Here is a 23,801-nt window from a genome sequence, read left to right on the forward strand (position 1 = left end):
TTTTACTTCGTTCAATATCCACAATTTATTCAAATAATCAACAATTCCACAAAATCAATAAAAAATAATGTTCTTAGTGGTGGTAGACGTGAGCGACGGGGGCAACAGCTACATGTTTCACCACCGGCACCACTGGAGTTGCGATGGTCTTGACGACGGGGCTGACAAAGGTCTTCTGGTGGATCTGTGTGTGGCTCTGGTGAGAGACGGCATGGGGCACAGTCTTGACAACGGACACTGGAGCTACATAGGTCTGGTGGTGCACAACGGGAGCCACATGCTTGACAACGGGCACCACTGGAGCCACATGGCTGACAACAGGCACTACGGGCGCTACATGTTTGACGACAGGCACAACAGGAGCCACATGCTTGACGACGGGCGTAATAACCGCCTGGTTGTGGAACTGTGTGAAGCTCTGATGGGAGGTGGCAACGGGTGCACTGTGAACCACAGCGCCCACCTTGGCGACAACCGGTGCAGCCACCACATGATGCTCCTCGACGAAACCAGGCGCAGCTGCGGCAATGGTGGCCAGGGCACAGATGGCAATCTATTTTTTGAAATCAGCAATAATAAGTTTCCTTTGAAGATGCCTTTTCAGCTACTTACAAAGCGGAACATTTTTAAAATTGGTTTTTTTTTTCTTAGGTTTACTCGGAACGAAGCTGATGAGTGACTGTTGCTGTTGAGGCACCTGGTCCGGCCTTTTATATCGTAAAAATGTTTGCCAAAATGTCCTTCAAGCACACACAAGCAAACCAAGTCAAACAAAAAAGCAAACACAAAACAAATTTGCAAACTTGTTTTGAGCAATTATTAATATATTTTTATTGCGGTTCAACATTGAACTTGAACTAGGCAATAGACAAACGGGAGTCTTCGGCTTGCACAGCTCAAGTTTCGCTCTTTTTAGGGCTGTAAGAAACGTATTGCAGGCTATGTGTCATATAGAAATGTAAGAAATTCGGCTTTGAAGATCGTGCAGCTCGTGCTGTGTATTGTTCATCAATCAGACAATCAATCAAGCCGTCTGACTCAAATATAGGCAAAAGACTGTAAACATCAGAATAACTGACTACTGTACGCTTATCATCAATCAATCAATCCGTCAAATGCATACGCGAGAACAATGTGGGAAAGCTGTGTAAGTAGAAATCGAAAATGAAACGAATTTGAATATTAGAAAATCGGCAAATAATCGCGCGTCTCATGTTGCTGCTCCCAGCACGAACACGCACGAAACTACTTTGGAGTTGAGTCGTGCCGTGTCACGACATCAATCATGCGTGTGTCACAACTCTAATTTGAACTACAATCAGTCAAACAGGGCACAAAGCGACAACCTTCAAGGAGGCTCAGATTGAAATATGGCCAAGACTTGGGCTATGGAAAAGCCGAAGGTCGCGGCTGAGGCTTACATATTGTGAAAACACGATGAAATGCACATTTATTTCACAGAAAGAAACGTCAGTGTGAGCGAGAACACAAGAGCGAGAGCGAGCGAGATCTGAAGAGCGCAACGGTCGAGCGTCGAGCGTGATAAAAGGCCCACAGATATACATATAAGAGCAGCCGGATCCCTTTGGACTGATCAGTCGCTGCCCGGCAGCACTTAGATGCGGCAGCGATTGACCAAACAAGACCAACCTGCGATTGAGGTTAAGAATAAAGATGAGAGTCGACTTCGTACGAAAGGATTTTGGGTGTGCGGATTGAGGATTTTGGAGTTTCGTATAAAACAAACATTTTTTAAATTTAATTATGCGTGAACGGGGCGATCGGCACGAAATTCTCATAGTCCGAATCGATTTCCGGCAACAATTCGAGAAACTCGGATTCATGATATATTCGATAGGTTCTATTACCATTCTGTTGATTCTCCGAGTCCGTATCACCGTTCGTCGTGTACTGTGACGACTTCTGTCGCTTGCCGCTCCTCGCGGGCAGAAACTCGGTGCCGATGCTCAGTCGTGCGAGCGAGGGATTCGTGTACTGAGCACGCCAGGTCAGATTGCACTTCTCATAGAACTCTAGAGCGGATTCCTCCATGCTGTTCTCCGAGGCTTGCACCAATTTGAGCATCGAGTCCGGCGTCGGCAGACGCGAATATCGTCGACCAGCTTGTGGCAAGAACGACATGTTTTGTGTACTAATTCAACTATATTTCGATATACAAAATATATATACATATATATATATATATATATATATACAATATACGTCAAAGGAGCGTACAATTCAATTTTGGTTATGTATGTATGCATGTATTTCGATTATATAAGTACAGAGCCCCCTTCTCTCTATACATGTGTAAAACATGACACAGCCTAACTAATGACATTTGACTACTACGACTAGGGCACATAGACGGGCCTGGGCTGGAACAGCTCATGGCCAGCTGAATAGTTCGATTCATTTGGATGTGTATGAAATGTCCGATTCACATTCGTGGGCTCCACATAACCCAAGGCACGACCCATGGGCGCGATGACAAACCGTGTGTGCGTCTGCGAAGAGCCCTGATAGGAGACCACCGAGGGCGCCGAGTCGATGAGCAGCTGCATCTCCTGCCTGGGTCTGGCCAGTACCAGAGCCAGCAGTCCCAAAAGCAACTGCAAGGGTGGAGTTTGGCATAGGTACATAGCTTTTATTGTGACAACACACAACTCACCAAACGCCGCATTGTCGTAGGCAGAGTACTAGATGAGGTGGGCGGCTTATTTTGTGTTAGATTTTCGTATTGCCAGCCTCAATAAACACGAAAACGTAGCGAGTGGCAAAGTCAAACTGAACGCCAGTGTGAATTGCTGTGCCATGAAATCACAGTAAAGCAATTGTTGGCCTAAACAGTGGCTTAGTGGCCCGAAGCCAAGGGGGCGCAATTGCGGGAGTATAAGTATAAGCGACGCCTCTGGCTGTCGGTTATCTTGCAATTGTGGGAGTGTCTCAACTTGGACGTTTTACGTAAAGAAATAAAAACGAAAATGTATAAATAAATACGAGCGAATGCCGCAAATATTGTAGTAATAACAATAACAACAACTAGCAACAACTAGAAACAACAACAACAATGAATGGTGGTGCGAGTGTCTGCGATGGCAACGCATGCGCAACCCGCTGAAGGTTGGTCGCCCCCTTCGCAGCTTGAAGCTGAAGTCTTTTTGCTTCAAAATACCCTATAAATAGACAGCGCGATATTAAAGGGTAGCTTCAAGCAAAAGAAGCGAGAAAAAGGCTAGACTTCTATTGGGAAAACAAAGTCAGAGTTTCAAAGTTTCCTGAGTGTCATATAAAAGAGCCTGAGTCTATGAGACTCAGTCGCTGTATCAAATCTACAAAAACATAGGCAATAATTTATTTAAAATCAGAATATTGAAATGAAAAATTAAAATTGATTATATACAAAGCCCCTTTTTGACCATATCTCAGGCTTTATATGAGTAAGAGGCATTAAATTTGATATCTGAGCTGCGAAATTCAGATAAAGCTTAGCAATTCTTTACTTTCATTTTAATTATCACTTATGTGCAAGTCGTACTCTCAGTATCGATTAAAAGATATCTTTAATGCTCATAAAATATTTCTAGTATAGCCAGACTGAAGCCTTTTACAGGGTATCTTTCAGTCAGGTGATCAAAATAATCCCATTTACAAATTGTATGTAAGTTACTTAGCTTTTTATTGTTTCTCTATCTCTCTCGCCGGCAGCATACCCCTTCTCTCCCGCTACTATGTGCCCCCCTTAACAATTAGCCGGAGGCGCGTAGTTGAAGCTCTAAGTGCGTTTCGTTTGGATTGAAGCACTTTTTCGATGCTTGATTAATTAATTAACCATATACAAGGGTCGGGCCATAAGACTAGGGTAACGAGCTGCCAACTGCTGACTGCTGACTGCTGACGACCTTAACTGCAGCTCAAGAGTCTGTCAATCCGATTAGCTATAAAAAGGCTTAGGGTACAAGCCGCTTGGGTTTATTTGTTGCCCGGACAGTCACTCGACTATTCAGCATGCGCATCCGCTCAGGGGATCAACAACTGCTACTTCTCCTCCTCACGCTGGCTCTGGAGCCCAGCTGGACAGCCACAATTCTGCACAGCCTGGCCGGGCCGGGCAGCGCCAGTGCCATCTCGCATCAGAGCTTTGTGCGCTTGACGACCAAGCCGCCGTCAGCGCCGCCATCGCAGCTAATCCTGCAGGTTAGCCCGTCCACAATGCGCATTGTCAATGGAAAAGAGCGACGGCTGGAGGTGCAGCAGCTGCAGACAAGTGGCAGCCACACACCTGCACATCTAACATATGCCGCACGGCCGGTGGTACACCAGATGCTGCCCAGGATTAAGCCGGTCCGGAACATAAGCTACGCCTCGTTGTTACGCGCCTCTCGAGCTCTGAGTCAGGCACACACGCACACTCAGTTAAAGTTTGTTTAGCATTTTTTATATCACGCAGTTTAAGTTTTTTTTTAAAAATTAAGTAAACAATTTGAAAACCGTCTCGAAATTCAAGTGAGCTTTCAACTTCCAACGACTCCGATCCGAACGCGAACACAAGAGAACCGTGGGTGGGCAACGGACACGGCGCCAGTTGATGGGTGTGGACCCAACTATGTCCTCGCAGCAAATTCTCAAGCAATTATCCAATCACATCCTCTTTCGGAGCATGCACTACGCCTTCATTGCGCTGCAGCTGCGCGACGAGCTGGCCAAGAGCTCAGCTGGGGAGCGCAGCTGCCTGGAGATGCGACCGTTTGTGCTCTGGCTAACCCATATATTGGTATCCTATTCGGGCGATATACTGGTCAATCTGTTGCTTGGCACATTGCCTCTGGAGCCGCTCAGCAATTACCACGATGTCATGCTGAGCACATTTGCCTGGTATATCATCTTCTACAGTCCGTTTGATGTGGCGCACTCTGTGGCACGCACTACGCCATTTCGCTGCCTCGCGACACCTGTCGCCGCGCTCAGTCAGGTGCTGCACATAGAACGGGGCGTACATCTGGCTAGCAAGGTGTATGGCAAAAATTCGTTAGTGCCTGTCATTATTATTGGCACGGTGATTGGAAGTGGCGCTGAGTTCCTGAAGCCCGTTGCCGCGCTGCTCATCAATCGATGCCAGATGAAACCCGCTGCCTATATAAAGCTGAGCACGTGAGTCTGCCGCATGTTGCAAGCTCCAAAACTGATGACACTATCAAAACCATAAACACAGCAACTCCAAGCTGGCGATCGCCATCTCTTGGCTCTATCTGCTCCAGCTGAATGGCAGCCAGCTGCTGTTTGGACTCAGCCGATGTCAGCTGCAGCTTTACGCGCTGCTCGCGCTCATGTGCTTCAAGTTTCTGGCCCTGTTCTATCGGCTAGATCATCTAATCTGGCTGCTGGAGAATCGCCTGTGCTATGCCTTATTTGGTGGCCTCTATGCGGACTTGACCAAGTTTTTCAAACGACAACCAATACCTAAATGCGGGTCGTTTACAAAATTTGATTGAACCTGCATAGATAGCTATATAGCATATATCTATCTATCTATCCATCTATATATATATATATATATATATATATATATATATGGAGACAGGCATTCGAGTGGACCGAGGCGGGGCATGCCGCCATCCATCCGGCTACTAAGCGGCTTAAGTTACCCACGGTGCGCTTTCAATCGGCAGATGTTTCGCTTCGTTAGCCCAGCCCCAGTCCCAGTGACAGCTCCGATTACATCGGATCCTAAGCGCTAATCGGCTTAGAAACAAGCAGGAATCGGCGGGCGTAGCCGCTGCGCAAAAACGGGTTTAATATATGTGGTACTCCATGTGTGCGTGCTTGTATGTATGTGTGTTTGCGTGAATTTATGTGGATGTGCATGTGCGTTTGCGTGCGTGTGTGCGTGCGTGTGTGTGTGCGTGTGTGTGTGCGTGTGTGTGTATGGGTGTGCGTGCGTAGTTTGGTTGTATCAGTACTGCGGCGAGAATTGTTTCGAAATAAAACAAATCTATGTAAAAAACTTAAGTAAGCCCTGATTTACTCACTTTACAGGGTATAATGAAAATAATATAGTGTTGCAATATAGCAGGTCTCATAGCAGATACATATGTCGTAGCTTCGATTATCAGAAGCAGCAGCTGTACCATTTCTATACCTTAAAAATCCAAGTTTAATTTAGCAAATCTCGTAAGTTATAAAAGCTAGAGTCAGCAAACAGGACATTTAGCTTATAGACTATACAATAGTATTTTTTTAATTTATTTTTGTTTTACTATTAAACCAAACGAGCGCTCAGCGCGGGCTGCATTTGGTATTGGTAGAAAAGGGTTCAGCGCATCGCCTAGTTGGAAGTTCCCGACTAGTCCCTCTTACTTTTTCCGCATTAGAGTGTAATAGAGCGCTTAGTCCAATGGCTCCACTAAAGCAGCTCAGTCTTTGTTGATCAGAACATAATTAACTAAGTTACCTTATGTATACAGTTGCCAAAATATATTTCTATAGCGTCAGCAGAAATTTTATTTCAGCCATCTGAAAATCACATTCGATTTCAACAAAATGCCGGACAACCAACTAGACGACTCGGATGATAAGCCCAAAAAATCCAAGAAAAAGTGGGTTATGTGCTGTCCCAAAGATTTGCCAAAGAAACCGAAGCCTGAACCAAAAATCGAACTACCAAAACCAGTTGTATGCGAGCCCATAGAGAAACCACCGAAGAAGCCAAAAAAAGCTGAGAAGCCCGCATGCGAGCGACCAGCACATTATCGCTCCGGCAGCGAGCAACGCGCCTATCTGGAGAAGGAGGTGGTGCCCATATTGATGGAGGGCATGCTTGCGCTGGCACGCGACCAGCCGCGAGATCCGATCAGCTATCTCGAGAAGTTCTGGCTGGAGGAGCAGCAGAAGTGCGATATACCACTGCCGGAGGATCTGCTTTAGATGAGCAACTCTCGAAGCTCCTTCAATCTGCGTATTCAAATTTCAAAATATGTCAATAAATGTTCCCGATTCAAGTTTGACGTCATCCGCGTTGCATTTATTTTTTTTTCCGCTTCGATTTAGTGAGGCGCAACGGCTATTATAAAAGCTGGGATTAGCTGCGGTTAGAGCATCAGTCATTTAGCTGCCTTCATTGAAATCATGTTCAAGCTGGTAAGTCGAGTGCTTCCTTCAGTCAAGGTCGGCTCTTTCAATTGCTTCTACTGCTTCGCAGCGCCTGAGCCTGTTTGCCTTTGTGCTCATCTTTCTGGCCGCAGCCAGCGCTGGCTCCCTGGAATGGCCTGCCAATCTGGTGGCTTTGAGCACCAGTAAATCCTCGCAGGCATTGCCGCTGCCTGCCAGCGACGAGTCCGCTGAGCTGACCGAGAGCAACGCAGCCGCCGCCGCCGCTGCCGAACCGGAGCTGGATCAGGCTCTATCCGAATCCAACGCAGCTGCTGCCGATGCTCGACTAGTCTCCGCTGTGCCCGTATCCGTGCCGCTGCCGCTAATTGTGGCCGCTCGCTCGGGCCTGCGCAGCGTGCTTACCATCCAAGAGCCAACGCTGGCCAAAGTGGGTGAGCTGGTGGAGCATGTGCCCACCGCCGTGTCCCATCAGAGCCAGACGGTGGTGCATGACCATCAACGTCTAGTCACGCCCATTGTGGGGCCCGCTGTGCGCACCACACAGCTGGTGCGCCAGCAGCAACCGCTGGTTTGGACCCTTGCCGCCGATCCTCGTGTGGTGCTTCTGCGGAACTAGATCCGAGAGGGAACAAAACGCGACGACAACAAGATGAAACCAAAGAGAAAAACACAACGTTGCCAAATTGATTTTACTTCTTCTACTTAGCTAACACATCTTCTATCTGTAGTTGATATACTCTTGTCTGCCTTTGACACTTTGTAGCTGCCATTTTCTAAGCTCTTTTCTGTCTTTACTCTTACATCTATTTACTTTTTGTTTGGAATAAAGAATTCGTATTTGCAATCATTTGAGCGTATTCCTATCGATACCTGGCCGACGCCCCTACAGCAAATCAATAAAATCAACAGACGGCTGGCTCCATTGTTGTCCAACCAGAACATAAATATACAAAAAGGAGCGCTGCAGTCAAGTTTCTCTAGCCGAGAACAACCGACTGAAAAATGCCCTGGACTCAGCTAGAATGTGTTATTAATACCTTTATTCGCATAAGCATACACACTCCAAACTGAAATCTATACGGTTCCTTCTTTCAGAGTTTTGGGTGTGTATAGCGAAAAGTCAGTATATATTTGTTGAAGGTATCCGAGATATTGATGGGACTATCTCGTGCAAGAGTCTGTAGCTGAAGCTGTGATATATGCTCAAAAATAGGGTAATGATATCGATATTTGTCGATAATGCTGTATATTGTATAATATAAAGCTAGAAATATTTGTATATCTTAAACTGTGAAAGATATATATCTATGCAATTTAGCCCCCAACTAATGGGAGTGGCCGAAAATATTAATGCTCCTCTGATCCAACTGATGTGGCTCTACTCGAGCATATAAACTTGAGTTGGGAAAAACTAATGACTTCATAAGTAAAGACGAACGTGGCACAAAATCAATATACTCTATTTCAGCTAGCGTACAAAGTATTTAACCAATAAATAACGCAATCAGCGCTAAAGATCTGAGAAAGACATAGACCAAGCAATGGAGCACACGCCCAAACACTCGTCCTGTCGTCTGGACTCGCCCAGTGTCAATTAGAAGCCAGAGTCCATGCTAGCCAGCTATAAAGACTGCAGTTGCTCCGCAAAGGGCAAACAGTCATAGAAAGGCCAGAGAATTAAGCACGAGAAAATGCAGCTGCATTTGGTAAGTGCACCTAGCCAAAGCTGAGCGGTCAGCTCTTAATTGTGCCCCTATTCAGATTTGCCCATGCTGGTTGTTGGTACTTTTGAGCTTTAACCACGCCCACATTGCTGCCGGCAGCAGCTGTGCGCAGCTTTGTTCTCGACCTACCGCTGAGCCCAGCGGCTGCCTATGTGAGTGTCCATGCAAATGGCCCATGGACTTGGAGTTCTCTCTATACCCAGAGACTCCCGCACTGTTTTGTTTTGTTTTGCATGAGCAGCTTCATGCCTGGGTGACAGCTTTTGCTGCAGGCTAGAGGATTACTGCTTGTTAAAACACTTTGGAAATGCCAATTAAATTTTGCGCTACATTTCACAGTTGATTGAGGTGGCCTGTGACGTCATTAGATCTGCGAAACACCAAGCCCAGGAGCTGATGAACCTTTGCCATCGCACCCAAAATGTCTCGCAAATGTCTCTGGCTGCAACCGGGTCAGCAGCCGACTGAGAGTACCTTCACCCAGCACGTGTGTGTGTGTGTGTTCCCTAATCGAGTGACAATAAGCAATATCTGTAGGCCGACACAGTTGTCAACAATTCGCCAGAAGCAGCAGCAACAGCAACAGAAGCCATGCACGCCAGGTGCTTGCCCCGCCCATAGGTTGGGGGTTCGAAGCGTCTAGAACAGAAAAATGAGAAACGAGCAAAAGGCGCACAATAACAAAAGAAATTGATGAAATTGAAAACCTTGAATAACCAAAAAACAAAACAAAAATTGTCGACCAAGTCAATGCTCAGCTGGAGGCAAAGGTTAAACCAGCCACAGAATTGGAATAGTTGCTGACCGAAGCACTGCTCATTTTGTCCCAGGTTATGCAATAACAAGTCAAAGGTTACTGTTTATCAAGTGCAACAAAAGATTGCCAGTGTACTCTAGCAAAAAAAAATACTCGACTAGCAGATGCTCTGCATGATTCCACAATAGTCTCGAACATCGCAGCTAACTTCGCATAAGGATAACTATTGTAATGTTTGCTTGGGTGGGTATTATAAATGTGTGAGGCTTAAAAGACGTTATATTTGTCCTAATAAGGTATAACAAATTGCATCGGCCTACTCTGACATATCTATATTATAGATGCCATACAATTCATGCACCTAGTTTCCAGTTAATAGCAATCAAATAAGACAAATAAGAAAAAAGCAGACATTATGTAGTTATTCATAATAATAATAATAATAATAATAATAATATAAAAACTATATGAATTCGCTTTTTTTTTTGTCTTTCACATACAACTGCACAATGGTTTTATTCCAATTAATAGTCCACTTTTAATGGAAATGAAATAAAAGTGACATACTCACTCGTCCGAACCACACACATGCCATGTGTGGCAATGACAACGGATATTCATTTTTTTTTTTTTTTGGGTGCAGTTTTATAGTTGTGCCCATTTGTTGCTGTTGTTGTTACGTAAAATTGAATGCGTACGTCAAGACAAAACATTTGAGCACGACAAAAAGGTCAGAGCATCACAACAAGCCAAGCAGCAGCAGAAGCAGCAACAGCAGCAGCTAAGACAATTATTGGCTTTTATCGATTAACTGTTTTGTTATTGTCTGCACCACCCAACCGCCCAACCACCAGACAATTCGACTAGTATCTATGGCTGTCAGCTGCAGTTCGCAGATGCGATTGGCCTAACATGATGCAATAAAGCCTGAGAGCGCCCGCAATAATATGCAATAGTATCAGAGCTGGCTGCCGCCGCCGCCGCCGCCGGCCGCTAGATGGCGTGCACTTTTAAAGCTCGCGCCCAAAACGCTGCAACAGAAATGCTTTAAGCCGAAACCGAGTTCATTGCATTTGCTACGTATACGACGTAGCTGCCGACCGCTGCGCTGATTACACACACACAATTATCACAACGGGCGATTGGGCGATTGGGTGGTTGGGTGGTTGGGCGATTATTGTCAGGTCACCGCTGCGTAATCGGTTTGTTTGTTTATCAATAGAGCGGCATTTGAATGCGTCGTTATGCTGTCATCGCAGAGCGGTCGGACCTGGGCCTGGGCCTGGGCCAGTGTTGGGGATGCCAGGCCAGCGGCATTGGTCATGGCCATGGCCATGGGCGGTCCCTTTTGGCATATACAAAACACAGCAGCAGTAGTTGCAGGGACAGCGCACAAAAGAAACAGAACCAAACAAGTTAACCGGCGCAGAAAATAAGGTTGAGACGCAGAACTTTCTGGCTAAGCAAAATATTTGCCAGGCCAATCAGAGACGCAGCACTTAGGATAAGTGACCAAAAAGTTTACAAGCTGCGACCAGAACTGGGCAATTTGGCAAAAGAAATGCAACAACAAGGAGCAGGAGTGATTTAATCGAGGGTTTTCACTAGAAGATTCCCTGTACCCAAACTCGAGCAGTCGTAACATAATGAATTCGCGTTAACAAATTTGGTGCCCTAGCTCTCATAATTCCCGATATATATATGTATATATACATGGAGATTGGCAATTATAGAAAATTCGAAAAATAATTAATCTTTATATAATATATAAACCAAATTGTTCTGCATAAGCATAACAAGATATGCCAAGAAAGCATGGAAGGGATATTTTTCGATTTGGGGGGATAATTAACAAAAGTTTTAGAAAACTACAATTACTGGGCAAAAGGGCCTATTTTCCCCAGTTCAAATGGGTGCAGGGTATAAAAAGGTAGGCAAGAAATCAACTTGAATAATTTATGTAATCTCAGCGAGCTGAGCAAACAACGCACAACATTTGAGCTGCCACAAATGATTAACAGCTGTGAACTTGCAGCAGGGCTTTCACCGTGTCGCCCATAGGTGTATTTTTCTTGGCGCCGGAAGCAGCATTTGTGGCGCAACTTCACGAAAACTTTGGCGGCATGCAACTTGTTGCTATTGTTTCCATGCCACATTAGCTGAGCATTAAGCTAGAGCCCGTGCCGGTGAAAGGTCAATACAATTACAATTATTTAACTATGCGGGTGTTACAATTCAGCATTGCACAACTATCTATCCAAGACAACGACAATAGAGTCTGCAGCAGCTCGGGTCATGAGTCACCTGGACGGACCCTATTTTAGCCCGTGCGGCCTGCTTGAATATGCTGCGCACACAATGTGGGTGAATGACCTTGGCGATTAACCAACTAATAAATACAATAATCCAGCTACAAAAACAACAATAGTAAAACAATAAAAATTTATTACATGCAGTTTCGCAAAAGCAAAACAAACGCCTCAAAAAACCAAAAGCAACACAAAAAATTAAAAAAAAAAAAATTATTTTATTTAAATTCCAGCTGCGTGCACAAAGCAAATCCCAAAAAACCAAAACGAATCAAAACAAAATGATATCAAAACAAAGAGAATTACATGGCGAATATATAATACTCTGTTATATATATAAAAGTTGTTTTCATTGAAAAATGTAAACATAAGAAATAGTTAATATCTTTAGAGCATAGCTAGAAATTGAGACGGGTTCGGTTAAGCTGTATTGGCAATCAGTACAGGATAAATGCTATGATATGATATGATATGATGATGACATAGCTATGTAATCTATCTGCAATTAGGTAATATACAACGTAGTTTAAAATTATGCATCTGTGCCAATTTTTATTCACATAACTCCACAGGAAGGCTAGTTCAGCGAGAAGTCAAATAGATGGAAAGGTGGACAGGATTATATTGCCTCAAATTATTATGCACAACAAAGTCACATACATTTTATAAGCTCATAAATGCCATAAAATTATTATAATACCCCTTGTTAGTGTATATTGAAATTGATTTGAAACAAATGAATCACGATCCGAACTATTCGCTCTGCTCGAATGCATCGCGTGCCGCCGTCGACTGCATTTGGTGCTTGGATTATGTAAGCCAGCAAACACTGAGATACAAATACAAACAGAGGCTGAGGCTGCGGCTGCGGCTGCGAGTCGGAGCTGAATGGCTTGCCACAAAACTTTAGCTGGGGTTTCCCCAAGGCCTGCTGTTTAACGACCGGCTGTATGAGCTGAGAGAATTGGCTAGGCCAAGTGTTAACCGAAGCTTGGCGTCTCTTGCATTTGCTTTTTAGCCGGGATTTTCCAAGCCTCATTTTTCATAAGTTTTGGGCAAATCCGTGGCACAGTTGCAATTATTTGGCATGAATGCGGTTGCAATTTCAGCTGCAGACAAGCTTACCCAGCATTAGAGTCGGGTTTGGGTGCTTGCCTCATATATGTAAAGAAACTCGCCAAAATAGTTGGATGTGTGGGCTTAATTCAGTTATTGGTTATTGGGCAATTGACACACAGAGCCAGAGATAATGGCAAGACCTTCGGCAAGAGAAGAAGAGAGCCAACGACAAAGAGAGACAAAATTGAAGACAAACCATTTTGGGCTTAAATTTGAGTCAATGAAGAGAAGGGATGGGCTGTGTGCAAATCAGCGCAGATTAGCAAGGTTTTGGTTATTTCAAACAAATTGATGTGCCAGCTAGAGATGGTAAATAATCAATCAATTCGATTTGATCGATTTATTTACTAAAGCTCTAGGCGTGTGGCTCACAAGTTGTTTATCAATTGATTGAGCTTGTTTTGATTTGATGACGACTAAAGTAAGGACTTGATCCAACGAGAGTAAAAAATGGATATGTTATTAGGTTTTTAGCTTAATTTCTTGGGTTTCTTTCCTTTTACTTTCATCTTTAAATTAAGAGTCTGGCAAACCTGGCAGCCCTAACATAATTATTTAACTTTATTTAAGGGAGTAAACAAAACATTTAGTGTAACGATAACCCTCTAAACCCAGTTCTATTCTATTAATTTATTCTCAGCGATAGTTACATTATTTATATGATCAGTTGCCAACAATTCTAATAGACCTTAAATTATATAGATTCAAGAAAAGCTTAGCTGAACCTTCAAAAATGTTTAAACCAATAAATATTGAAGTTTTTAAAATATTATATTTGAAGCACAACATTTGGCACAAGCCAACTTGAGCGCAATTTGATTTGAAATTGCAATTAAGAGATTATTTGAAACCCTGAACCCGATTACGCACGCGTCCAGTAGCTGTCACTTGTGGCCGCAACAAGGTGCACAGCCTGAGGTCAAGTTCAAGTGGCGACTATTGGGAATTTACCTGACAAATATTTAACTAATTTCCACAAAACTCAATCGGAAGTGCGTCTGCTTCAAACATGCCCTCAGCCAAACTGAAGCTTTGGCTGAGTCAAGCGAAGTAAAAACCCGATGGCCAAAGCTTTGATTGATAAAAGCTACACGAACGCTTGAGCTGGCGACTGTTTGCCAAACAATTGAGACAACAATAGCATTAACAACGAGCAGTCGAGGCTGCTTGACCAGGAGATACCCTGTAGCTAGCTTCGTATGCAACAAATTGCGCCTGCCTTTGCGCTTCTCACTCCATAACCCATGATATGAAGGAGCTATTGTTAAAAAACGTATGTGTTTATTCCCCATTTATTAAACAAATAAAAAATTAAACTGGAATAAGTGCATACACCAAAAATTTTTAGTTTTTCTTGGCGAATGGGGAAACCTTCTCTAGTGATTGATTCAATTGAAAGCCTCAAACTAATATAATCTTCAAGTTGTGATAAAACAAATGGGAGCATGATTTGAAGCGTTATGCTCTTTAGGAAAAAAAAAAAGTATAAAGAATTAATACTTTACAGGTACATGCATTTAGCATACTCTTTTCATGCATAACCTTTACAGGGTATTTACAAGAGAAATGATTATACTGATTAGCATAATTAGCATGGAGCAGCGGCCCGCTTGCACATATTATCTAGCTTTCATGGAATAGTTAACATAAAATGCCACTTAAACCCGGCTCTAAACGCTTGCCAATCGCTGGAAGGTCAATCACACACTCACATCAGACTGTGACGGCGACCGACTGCTGATTAGCTGATTAGAGAGTAGTGCAAGTAGCTGGTGAATATTGATCAGAGAGCATCACTGACCACACACAATATACAATACTAACGAATCATCGGCAGTATTTGGGCACGCGAACAAGTTGCCGGGCGATATGCGAGACGCGTTTTAATTTGTATGAACTTCGGGTAAAACCGCTTCAGAAAAATCATTTTGATTCATATGAATGACAGTTGCGTCTGGACGTGAGTTTGTTTGCGCCGGCCATGGGGGTAAACATGGGGATAAACAATTGCGGCTACAAATTTTAGGCCAGATCCGGTTTTGAGCCCGTTGGCCCTTTGAGGCTTGTCGCTTAGTCAGTGCCCGATTTGCCCCCTGTTGCCCCGTCTTTGGGTCATTTCTCGTTTGTTGTGTCGTTGCTGACCCAATTAATAATTGCAAATTTCATAATCTGTTGTTGGCTGTTGCACAAAAGCTGGCGCCTTAAGCGGAAACTGGTGAAAATTTGGACATCTGAAACATCTCGCGACATTAGCTGCAGCCCACATTCAAAACATAAAGCGCTAATTTGGTCGTAAGAGTTTTCAACATGTTTTATTTTTATTTTATATATTTCTTTTACGAACCATCTTTTGTTCACACGATTGCAGCAACGCGTTTAGCTTCAGTTTGGCTCGGCGTGCAGCTAAGGTTTCCGTTTAGACCTCATCTTAACCTTCGCAGATACGCAGAATGCAGTCGCAGTAGACCCAGAAAAAAAACCCAAAAATAAAGGCTTTGACGTCATAGCCAGAAAATGAGCCCCGCTACGGCCTCTCTGTTTTGTTTTGAGCCAACAATTCGCAAAAGCAGCAGCTGCGACGTCGACGTCGGCGTTGCGCATGCGCAACTTTTGTATAAAATGCGCGGCGCAGTCGAAAGCGAAATCAGTGAACAAATCGCCAACAAACGAAGCAGACACACAGCGAGCGGTGCAGTGGTGCAGTAATAGGATAAAAGCAACCACTTACATAAGGATTACAACAAACACAAACACACATTGGAATATTTAAAATAAAAAGGTTAGTACGAGTGCGAAAGACAGAAGCAGAAAGTGATAAATGTTAAAAAGAAGTGGGTTAAAAGAGAGCTGAATACCAAGTGGACGAGCGTTGCCTGAAAAAATTAAAATATGTCAAACGAGTCAAGCTACAAGTTTCATGTGAAATGCTTCCCTAAAAAGAACAATATTTGAGTTCCCAGAAAAAATGTTATGGAATAGACGTATAACTAGTGCAAGACATGGTTAAAACCATAGAAAAATGAACGAAAAAATATAAACCTTAAGTGTAGCTCATATTCAAGTATAAGCCAAGACGTCTTAAAATAGAAAAACGTTTTAAGACTGTTTACTAAAATATATATTAAAAACATAAGTAATGGTATTGGTAAGACCTATAAGATTTCATGAGCCCCTTATAGGCTGCGCAAAAAAGAGCAAAGACACCCGATTCCATACAGATAATTGGATCTGCTTTCCCAAATAATAAGATATGCTTATGGATAAGGCTAATTCTCTGCTAATTCGAATTTCTTAGCAAGGCATTTTAGCCCCAATGGAAGAACGAGAAGCTTGACTTGCAAGCTTTTTTCTAGGCCAGAAATCATTCCGACCTTATATCCTTACAGTCAATTCAAATGTTCCCACCTCACCCAATTTCCAATTGATATGTTCAAGTCAACGACCTAAACCCTATATCAAAAACTTTCACTGCAAATCCCAAGACAAGCTCCCAGTCATTTGCAAACGCCCCACACACAAACACACACACATTCAAATTGACTTTATTGCCCAGGCTAAATAAGCAAAGTACCCCCGGCGTGCGTCCCGCAAATTGCAATGCAACGTTGCACACGACTTCCGTTCGCTGGAAGACGCAAGACTACGCTTTATATAAGCCAAAAATAAAAAAAATTGCCCGAAGATCACAAGAGCCCACGCTCCAGAAAGAAAAACACATTAAAAATGTAAATGACATAACACGCAGTAAAGAGTGAACAGTTTTCGGGGGAGTTACGAAAATGCACACAGCGTAGAGCCAGATCTGAGATCTGAGCGGACGCAGCTGTCAAGGCAGAGATCATGTTGAGCGATCCGTTTGGGGCTTGCCAAATCTCAAAGCAGCTAAAATTACCTCATATATGGGCAGCGGAGTGGGGCTACAGCCGGCAATCATGCACGGTCTGCGACCTCGAACGAAAGTAAAAGTCTTTTCAAGCCGAGCTCTGAGTCAGCGCGAAGATTTCAAGACGTTTGCCCGCAACCGGTTTCACGATTGCCACAGCGAAATGCCCGTGAAAGAGCGGGTGGCGGCGAGTATGGAGGTTGGCAGTTGTGAGAGGGGCTGGTGAGCGTAAATTAGGACAATGACCAGTTAGTTTATTATGGTCTGGGTTATTGGTGTCAAGCAGATTATGTAACGCCCAAAACTACCTTTCTTCCATCCACACAGACGCCACACACACACACACACACAATGAGAATGAGAATGAGACATGGTCTGACTTGGTTGGTGGTGCTGGCGGCTAGCGTCACGCTAATTGCCGCCGATTCGAACTGGGGCAATGAATGGGCGCCCATGGACACAGACTCCATGCTGAGCAGACGTTCCGCCGACACAAAACCCGCCGAGGAGACGCAGGGCCGCAACTATGCCGTGCATGAGAGCACTCAGAGCAATGCCACGGAGATTGACACCGTCATCGATCAGCTGATCAACTCCCGACGCGAGGGACGCAATCTGGGCGAATATGATGCTGTATATGCGGATGGCAATATTGACCAGGCGCTCCAGGAAGGCAACGATATGCAGGCACGCAATCTAATCCGCGACAAGCTTTGCGGTCTGGGTCTGATGAGCTGCGATGTGGAGGAGAAGCGTCCTTTCTACTCGACCATCTACGCACAAGGACCACCACCACCATCTGGCTTTGGCGGCGGCCCCTATGGACCAGCTAAGCCCATGCCACCGCCCAGCTATTTCAGTGGACGTCCGCCAATGGGTCCACCACCCAGCTCAGTGAACTCCTTCGGGCCACCACGCAAGGTTGGCTATGAGGGTTCATACAAGCCGCCCATGAACAGTTTGTACAGACCTGGTGGTCAGTTCGGCGGTGCCTATCTGGAGCACCCACCACCATCGGCCATCGATGGCTCGGATGGCATAACCTACTCCAAGCCTCCACCTGGCGCTCTCATCTACGACAGCAAACCACCTGGCCCCCTTTACAGTGGCCCGCCCAACGGTCCTGCATCCGCTCCTCCGTCCGGTCCTCTCTACAATGGTCCCTCTAATGGAGTGCCTCCGTACAATTTTGAGAATCCAGAAAAGATTCAAGGTGCCAGCTCTACTCTGAATGGCTTCTATGCTCAACAATCATCCTCATCTTCAGCCGCCTCCTCGTCCAGCACCAAGGTTGTTGTGGGTGCACCCATCGATGCGGGTCTGCAGCAGCATGTCCATCATCATTTCCATCACGTTGATGGCGGCGAGGGTGCCAATATTCCAAGTGTGCCTATTCCCGTTGGCGGCGGCCAAACCGTCAACACCGACTTCAGCGCCCTGGCCCAATCCTCAGCCACGTACACGCCCCAGGCTCAGGCTTCCAGCTCGGGCTTCTCACAGTCCAACGCCTTCAATGCTGGCTTCAATAGTGCTTCTCAGGGAGGTCTGCTCTCCCAGGGCTATCCCTCTCAGAAACCAAATAGCGATTTGTATAAGCCTACATCCGGCTTGGGCAGCTTCGGCAGCAGCTCCGGCTTGTCACAATCCGGAGGTTTCGGTCAGAACGGTTTCAGTGGCTCGCCCAGCGGCAGCTATCATAGCCAGAATCCCGACTACTACAAGAAGGAGCTGCAAGGTGGCGCCTCTAGCAACTACAATGGCCTCTCCACAGAATTCGGTGGTCAAAACCAGGGTGGCTTGTACCAGGGCGCCGGTGGCTATGACACTTCCCGTCAGCAAATTGTCGACTGCCAGTGCGTGCCCATTTCCCAGTGCCCTGCCGCCGATCGCATTGGCCGCAAAGAGGATCTGATTCTGCCCATTGATCCGAGAAATCTGGGCAAGGACATTGAAGCGCTGAGCGATGATGCTGCTCCCAATGCCAATGCCACTGTTAAAGCTGACGACAAGGAGGACAAGCAGGATGAGGAAGAAAAGAAACGTACACGTCGCCAAACCGATGCTGACAACAAGGAGGAGGACACCAGCGATCTCTCATTAGATGCCCAAGGGGTAAGTGTCTACGTTTACTTAGCTAAGCCTTGAATCCCCAGATCATGTTACTGCCCCAACTAATGCGATTGACATCTAGTATATAATGCACCCTAGTTGAGACTAATTGTGCTCTAGACCCTTCACACACACACACACACACACGCACACGTAAATACACATACACGCAAACTCAACTCAACTGCACCCATTGATCAACGCTCCACGCTCAACTCAACTCAAACTCCGCCAAGGTCCACTAAAAAACCCGCTCGTCGTCGTCTCCCTGCGCCCTGCGTGCGTGGGTTGGTTGCCACCGATTCGGGATCGTCACTAATCCAACTGCAACTAAAACCAACCTAACCACGCACGGGGTCTTAAGGTCGCACGTCCAACAGCTCTTTGGCGCCAGCCTAACTACGTGTCCTTCTTCCTGCAGCGTCAGGGACTACTCGGACCATCTCCGCTGGCATTGCCCGCCCTCCAAGCCATTGAGCTCATACAGCGCAAGGTGCTGCCCACATATGGCGTTAGTTTCGGCCTGCCCTACCCTTCGGCTGGCAACCCGGGCGGCTATCCAGCCAATGTCTTGGGTGATTATTATCCCGCACAGAATCCCAACTTTGGCTCGTTGGGTCCCAACGGTCTGAATCTGGGTCTGGTCAATGTCAATCCTCTGGTCTCGCTGCAAGTGAGCAAAACGGATTATGGCGAGAAGGTAGTCAAGCCTCTGGTCAATCTCCATGTGACACCCAATGCGAATATCATTCAGAAAGTGGGCGATTTCTTCAAGAAGAAACCCACCGAACTCTACAGCACGCATTACCATCACCACGATCACTTCAGCGGCTACGAACATGATCACTATCCGCACCACTATAGCGCACCGTCGCACCACCAAGCTTTCGAAAGCACCGGACCGGCACACATTGAACACTTTAGCGTTGAGATGGTGCCTAGCACGCCCATTTTTGAGTATCACAGTGGACCCTCATTATATCCGCCCGTACAGCATTATCATCACGATGAACATCACACGGAACATCACGCTGTACATCACGCTGAGCTCCACTCAGAGGCCCCATTTGATCACTCCTTCAACTCGATTTATCCCGAGACTTCGCACTCCGATTTTGGTTCCAGTGGATTTGGCAGCTATGGGGATTATTCCCAACATCATGAGCGTAGCGTGAATGTCAGCGCGCCCGATTGGACGGCACCTAGTCGCCGTGGAAAGCAACTGAATTTGGGGCAAGTGCATAATATACCCACTCAAGCGCCTGGCGCTGCAGCGGGCAGTGATTATGTAACCTTTCCCCATGATCGCCGGCGAAGAAGCGTTGATAATGTGGATGAGTTTGAGTTGGGAACAGAGCAGGTAACCATATCTGCAGTTAATGAGCTGGGACAATGTATACACGGGAAAACCACCTTTAACAAATTCTAATCCTTCAACTATTTTTTGTCAATTTAACTTGCAGCGCGCTTACTATGGCAACCGTCCTGTTGAGAAGACCTGCCGCATCAACGAAGTCTGCTGCCGCCGCCCACTGCGCCCACAGGCACCACCTCAGCAGCAGCTGGGACGTTGTGGTGTAAGGAACGCTGCCGGCATAACTGGTCGCATCAAGAATCCAGTTTATGTCGATGGCGACAGTGAATTCGGTGAATATCCCTGGCACGTGGCCATACTGAAGAAGGACCCCAAGGAGTCGATATACGCCTGCGGTGGCACCCTCATCGACGCCCAGCACATCATATCGGCGGCCCATTGCATTAAATCGTAAGTGAAACTTTCACAAAACCCCTCGCTAGGTTTTTGCTAAGTCATTAATTCTTTTCACAGTCAAAATGGTTTCGATCTGCGCGTGCGCCTGGGCGAGTGGGATGTGAATCATGATGTCGAATTCTTCCCCTATATTGAACGCGATGTTGTCTCCGTGCACATTCATCCCGAGTACTATGCTGGCACGCTCGATAATGACCTGGCTATTCTGAAGCTGGATCACCCTGTGGACTTCACCAAGAACCCGCACATTAGCCCCGCCTGTCTGCCCGATCAGTATTCCGATTTCACCAATGCCCGCTGCTGGACCACCGGCTGGGGCAAGGATGCTTTCGGTGAGCACGGCAAATACCAGAATATTCTGAAGGAGGTGGATGTGCCCATTCTGTCGCATCATCAGTGCGAAGCCCAGCTGCGCAACACACGTCTCGGCTACAGCTACAAGCTCAATCCCGGCTTTATCTGCGCCGGCGGCGAGGAGGGCAAGGATGCCTGCAAGGGTGATGGCGGCGGTCCATTAGTCTGCGAGCGCAACGGTGTCTGGAACGTGGTCGGTGTCGTCTCCTGGGGCATTGGTTGCGGTCAGGTGAATGTGCCCGGCGTCTATGTTAAGGTCTCTGCTTACTTGCCTTGGATTCAGCAAATCACGCAGAGCTACAAATGATTAACAGACGTCACCACAGAGGCACCCACAATCAACGCCTACCACGCGGGGGGCAGCATAAGAAATGACGACGCCTCTGATCAATTCGTTTTTCACTTTTGAGCAGCCATTTCCTTATGTAACACCCGTCACTCGCTCGTGTTTGTTAGCCCACTCGAGTTACTGTTACCGCTCGTTACCATTATTTACTGTACGTTTAGGCCTCCTTATTACCTTGTTATTATGTTTTTTTATATTGTTATGACCCACAAACTCTTTGTCACACTTGTCGAGCTCAGACTCGATTGTTCAATAATTTAGCGAGTGCCTTGGCAATCTCTTGTATTGCTGTCCATTCAAGTTCCAATTTGTATTGTGTAAAATAGTTGTGTTTATATTAATTAATTTATTTTTTATACTTGTAATAAATTAAAAACTATTTAAATAAATTAATTTATGACAAAAAAATAATATTTTCATTATGAAAAACCATTTGAGACATTTTAAGCAAAGTCAAAGCTTTCTCGGCGGAAAATGCAGTTCAAAGATTTGTTGGGCTAAATTACGGTTTGCATCATAATTATTCTACATAAGAAAAGTATAACTACGTATTTTATCGACTTGGAAAATTTCACCCGAACATAAAAAATAAAAGAGGTCAACATTTCCCACCCTCATAACTCAGTCAAATCTCATCCGATTTTCAAAAAGTTTGTCTTTCTGTTCATGGTTTGGCCTCTAGATCAATGTCGCATCTAAATCTGACAACATTATTTTTGGTCGAAATTCATATCAAAATAGTGCCCTCTAATATCCTATGTAGGCATAGCTCAAAATTTCCCACCCCATAACTCGGTCAAATCTTATCCGATTTTCAAAAAGTTTGGCTTTTTGTGCATCGTTTGGCCTCTAGATCAATGCTGCATTTAAATCTGACAACATGATTTTTGGTCGAAATTCATGTCAAAATAGTGCCCTCAAATATCTTATGTAGGCATAGGTCAAAATTTCCCACCCCATAAATCGGTCAAATCTCATCCGATTTTCAAAAGGTTTTGTTTTTTGTTCATGGTTTCGCCTCTAGATCAATGTTGCATTTAAATCTGACAACATGATTTTTGGACGAAATTCATGTCAAAATAGTGCCCTCAAATATCTTATGTAGGCATAGGTCAAAATTTCCCACCCCATAACTCGGTCAAATCTCATCCGATTTTCAAAAAGTTTGGTTTTTTGTTCATGGTTTCGCCTCTAGATCAATGCTGCATTTAAATCTGACAACATGATTTTCGGTCGAAATTCATGTCAAAATAGTGCCCTCAAATATCCTATGTAGGCATAGGTCAAAATTTCATACCCCATAACTCGCTCAAATCTCATCCGATTTTCAAAAGGTTTGGTTTTTTGTTCATGGTTTCGCCTCTAGATCAATGCTGCATTTAAATCTGACAACATGATTTTTGGTCGAAATTCATGTCAAAATAGTGCCCTCAAATATCCTATGTAGGCATAGGTCAAAATTTCCCACCCCATAACTCGGTCAAATCTCATCCGATTTTCAAAAGGTTTTGTTTTTTGTTCATGGTTTCGCCTCTAGATCAATGTTGCATTTAAATCTGACAACATGATTTTTGGACGAAATTCATGTCAAGATGGTGCCCTCAAATATCTTATGTAGGCATAGGTCAAAATTTCCCACCCCATAACTCGGTCAAATCTCATCCGATTTTCAAAAAGTTTGGTTTTTTGTTCATGGTTTCGCCTCTAGATCAATGCTGCATTTAAATCTGACAACATGATTTTTGGACGAAATTCATGTCAAGATGGTGCCCTCAAATATCTTATGTAGGCATAGGTCAAAATTTCCCACCCCATAACTCGGTCAAATCTCATCCGATTTTCAAAAAGTTTGGTTTTTTGTTCATGGTTTCGCCTCTAGATCAATGCTGCATTTAAATCTGACAACATGATTTTCGGTCGAAATTCATGTCAAAATAGTGCCCTCAAATATCCTATGTAGGCATAGGTCAAAATTTCATACCCCATAACTCGCTCAAATCTCATCCGATTTTCAAAAGGTTTGGTTTTTTGTTCATGGTTTCGCCTCTAGATCAATGCTGCATTTAAATCTGACAACATGATTTTTGGTCGAAATTCATGTCAAAATAGTGCCCTCAAATATCCTATGTAGGCATAGGTCAAAATTTCCCACCCCATAACTCGGTCAAATCTCATCCGATTTTCAAAAAGTTTGGCTTTTTGTGCATCGTTTGGCCTCTAGATCAATGCTGCATTTAAATCTGACAACATGATTTTTGGTCGAAATTCATGTCAAAATAGTGCCCTCAAATAGCCTATGTAGGCATAGGTCAAAAT

The 23,801-nt window shown here is 44.8% G+C and overlaps 8 protein-coding genes and 1 long non-coding RNA gene across 11 annotated transcripts in view; 5 read left to right on the forward strand and 4 right to left on the reverse strand.

Moving 5' to 3' along the window:
• LOC138911143 (uncharacterized) overlaps positions 1-23,801 on the reverse strand; it is a 63,075-nt gene that overhangs the window by 28,020 nt on the left and 11,254 nt on the right. The gene's annotated exons all lie outside the window — the stretch shown is intronic.
• LOC6623480 (pupal cuticle protein G1A) lies at positions 8-736 on the reverse strand. The gene is made up of 2 exons (XM_002046185.4): positions 613-736; positions 8-553 (listed from the first exon to the last, which is right to left on the reverse strand). The coding sequence occupies exons 1-2, from the start codon at positions 622-624 to the stop codon at positions 74-76; spliced, it is 492 nt and encodes a 163-aa protein (XP_002046221.1). The 5' UTR covers positions 625-736; the 3' UTR covers positions 8-73.
• LOC6623728 (uncharacterized) lies at positions 982-2,142 on the reverse strand. 2 transcript variants are annotated; one of them, XM_015175523.3, is made up of 2 exons: positions 1,869-2,142; positions 982-1,143 (listed from the first exon to the last, which is right to left on the reverse strand). In XM_015175523.3, exons 1-2 carry the CDS (start codon positions 2,140-2,142, stop codon positions 1,112-1,114), a joined length of 306 nt encoding a protein of 101 aa, XP_015031009.1. In that variant the 3' UTR covers positions 982-1,111. The 2 variants fall into 2 exon arrangements, with proteins under 2 accessions (XP_015031009.1, XP_002046222.2); XM_002046186.4 differs by lacking the exon at positions 982-1,143 and adding an exon at positions 1,434-1,650.
• Positions 2,348-2,802, reverse strand: LOC6623606 (uncharacterized). Its single transcript, XM_002046187.4, has 2 exons — positions 2,675-2,802; positions 2,348-2,615 (listed from the first exon to the last, which is right to left on the reverse strand). The coding sequence occupies exons 1-2, from the start codon at positions 2,684-2,686 to the stop codon at positions 2,358-2,360; spliced, it is 270 nt and encodes an 89-aa protein (XP_002046223.1). The 5' UTR covers positions 2,687-2,802; the 3' UTR covers positions 2,348-2,357.
• LOC6623524 (uncharacterized) lies at positions 3,676-4,435 on the forward strand. The gene has a single exon (XM_002046188.4). The coding sequence runs from the start codon at positions 4,012-4,014 to the stop codon at positions 4,432-4,434; it is 423 nt and encodes a 140-aa protein (XP_002046224.1). The 5' UTR covers positions 3,676-4,011; the 3' UTR covers position 4,435.
• On the forward strand, positions 4,455-6,012 carry LOC6623692 (trimeric intracellular cation channel type 1B.1). Its single transcript, XM_002046189.4, has 2 exons — positions 4,455-5,154; positions 5,216-6,012. Exons 1-2 carry the CDS (start codon positions 4,592-4,594, stop codon positions 5,493-5,495), a joined length of 843 nt encoding a protein of 280 aa, XP_002046225.2. The 5' UTR covers positions 4,455-4,591; the 3' UTR covers positions 5,496-6,012.
• On the forward strand, positions 6,156-7,012 carry LOC6622182 (protein dpy-30 homolog). The gene is made up of 2 exons (XM_002046190.4): positions 6,156-6,174; positions 6,499-7,012. Exon 2 carries the CDS (start codon positions 6,544-6,546, stop codon positions 6,925-6,927), a length of 384 nt encoding a protein of 127 aa, XP_002046226.1. The 5' UTR covers positions 6,156-6,174; positions 6,499-6,543; the 3' UTR covers positions 6,928-7,012.
• Positions 7,068-7,957, forward strand: LOC6623885 (retinin). The gene is made up of 2 exons (XM_002046191.4): positions 7,068-7,140; positions 7,202-7,957. The coding sequence occupies exons 1-2, from the start codon at positions 7,129-7,131 to the stop codon at positions 7,727-7,729; spliced, it is 540 nt and encodes a 179-aa protein (XP_002046227.1). The 5' UTR covers positions 7,068-7,128; the 3' UTR covers positions 7,730-7,957.
• On the forward strand, positions 15,657-22,096 carry LOC6623871 (uncharacterized). Of its 2 annotated transcripts, XM_002046192.4 has the most exons (5): positions 15,657-15,801; positions 17,233-19,017; positions 19,436-20,374; positions 20,478-20,779; positions 20,843-22,096. In XM_002046192.4, the coding sequence occupies exons 2-5, from the start codon at positions 17,257-17,259 to the stop codon at positions 21,444-21,446; spliced, it is 3,606 nt and encodes a 1,201-aa protein (XP_002046228.1). In that variant the 5' UTR covers positions 15,657-15,801; positions 17,233-17,256; the 3' UTR covers positions 21,447-22,096. The 2 variants fall into 2 exon arrangements, with proteins under 2 accessions (XP_002046228.1, XP_032291161.1); XM_032435270.2 differs by lacking the exon at positions 19,436-20,374 and having other exon boundaries at positions 15,658-15,801.

Source organism: Drosophila virilis, chromosome 3 (genome assembly GCF_030788295.1).
Source record: "Drosophila virilis strain 15010-1051.87 chromosome 3, Dvir_AGI_RSII-ME, whole genome shotgun sequence".
Classification (NCBI taxonomy): domain Eukaryota; kingdom Metazoa; phylum Arthropoda; class Insecta; order Diptera; family Drosophilidae; genus Drosophila; species Drosophila virilis.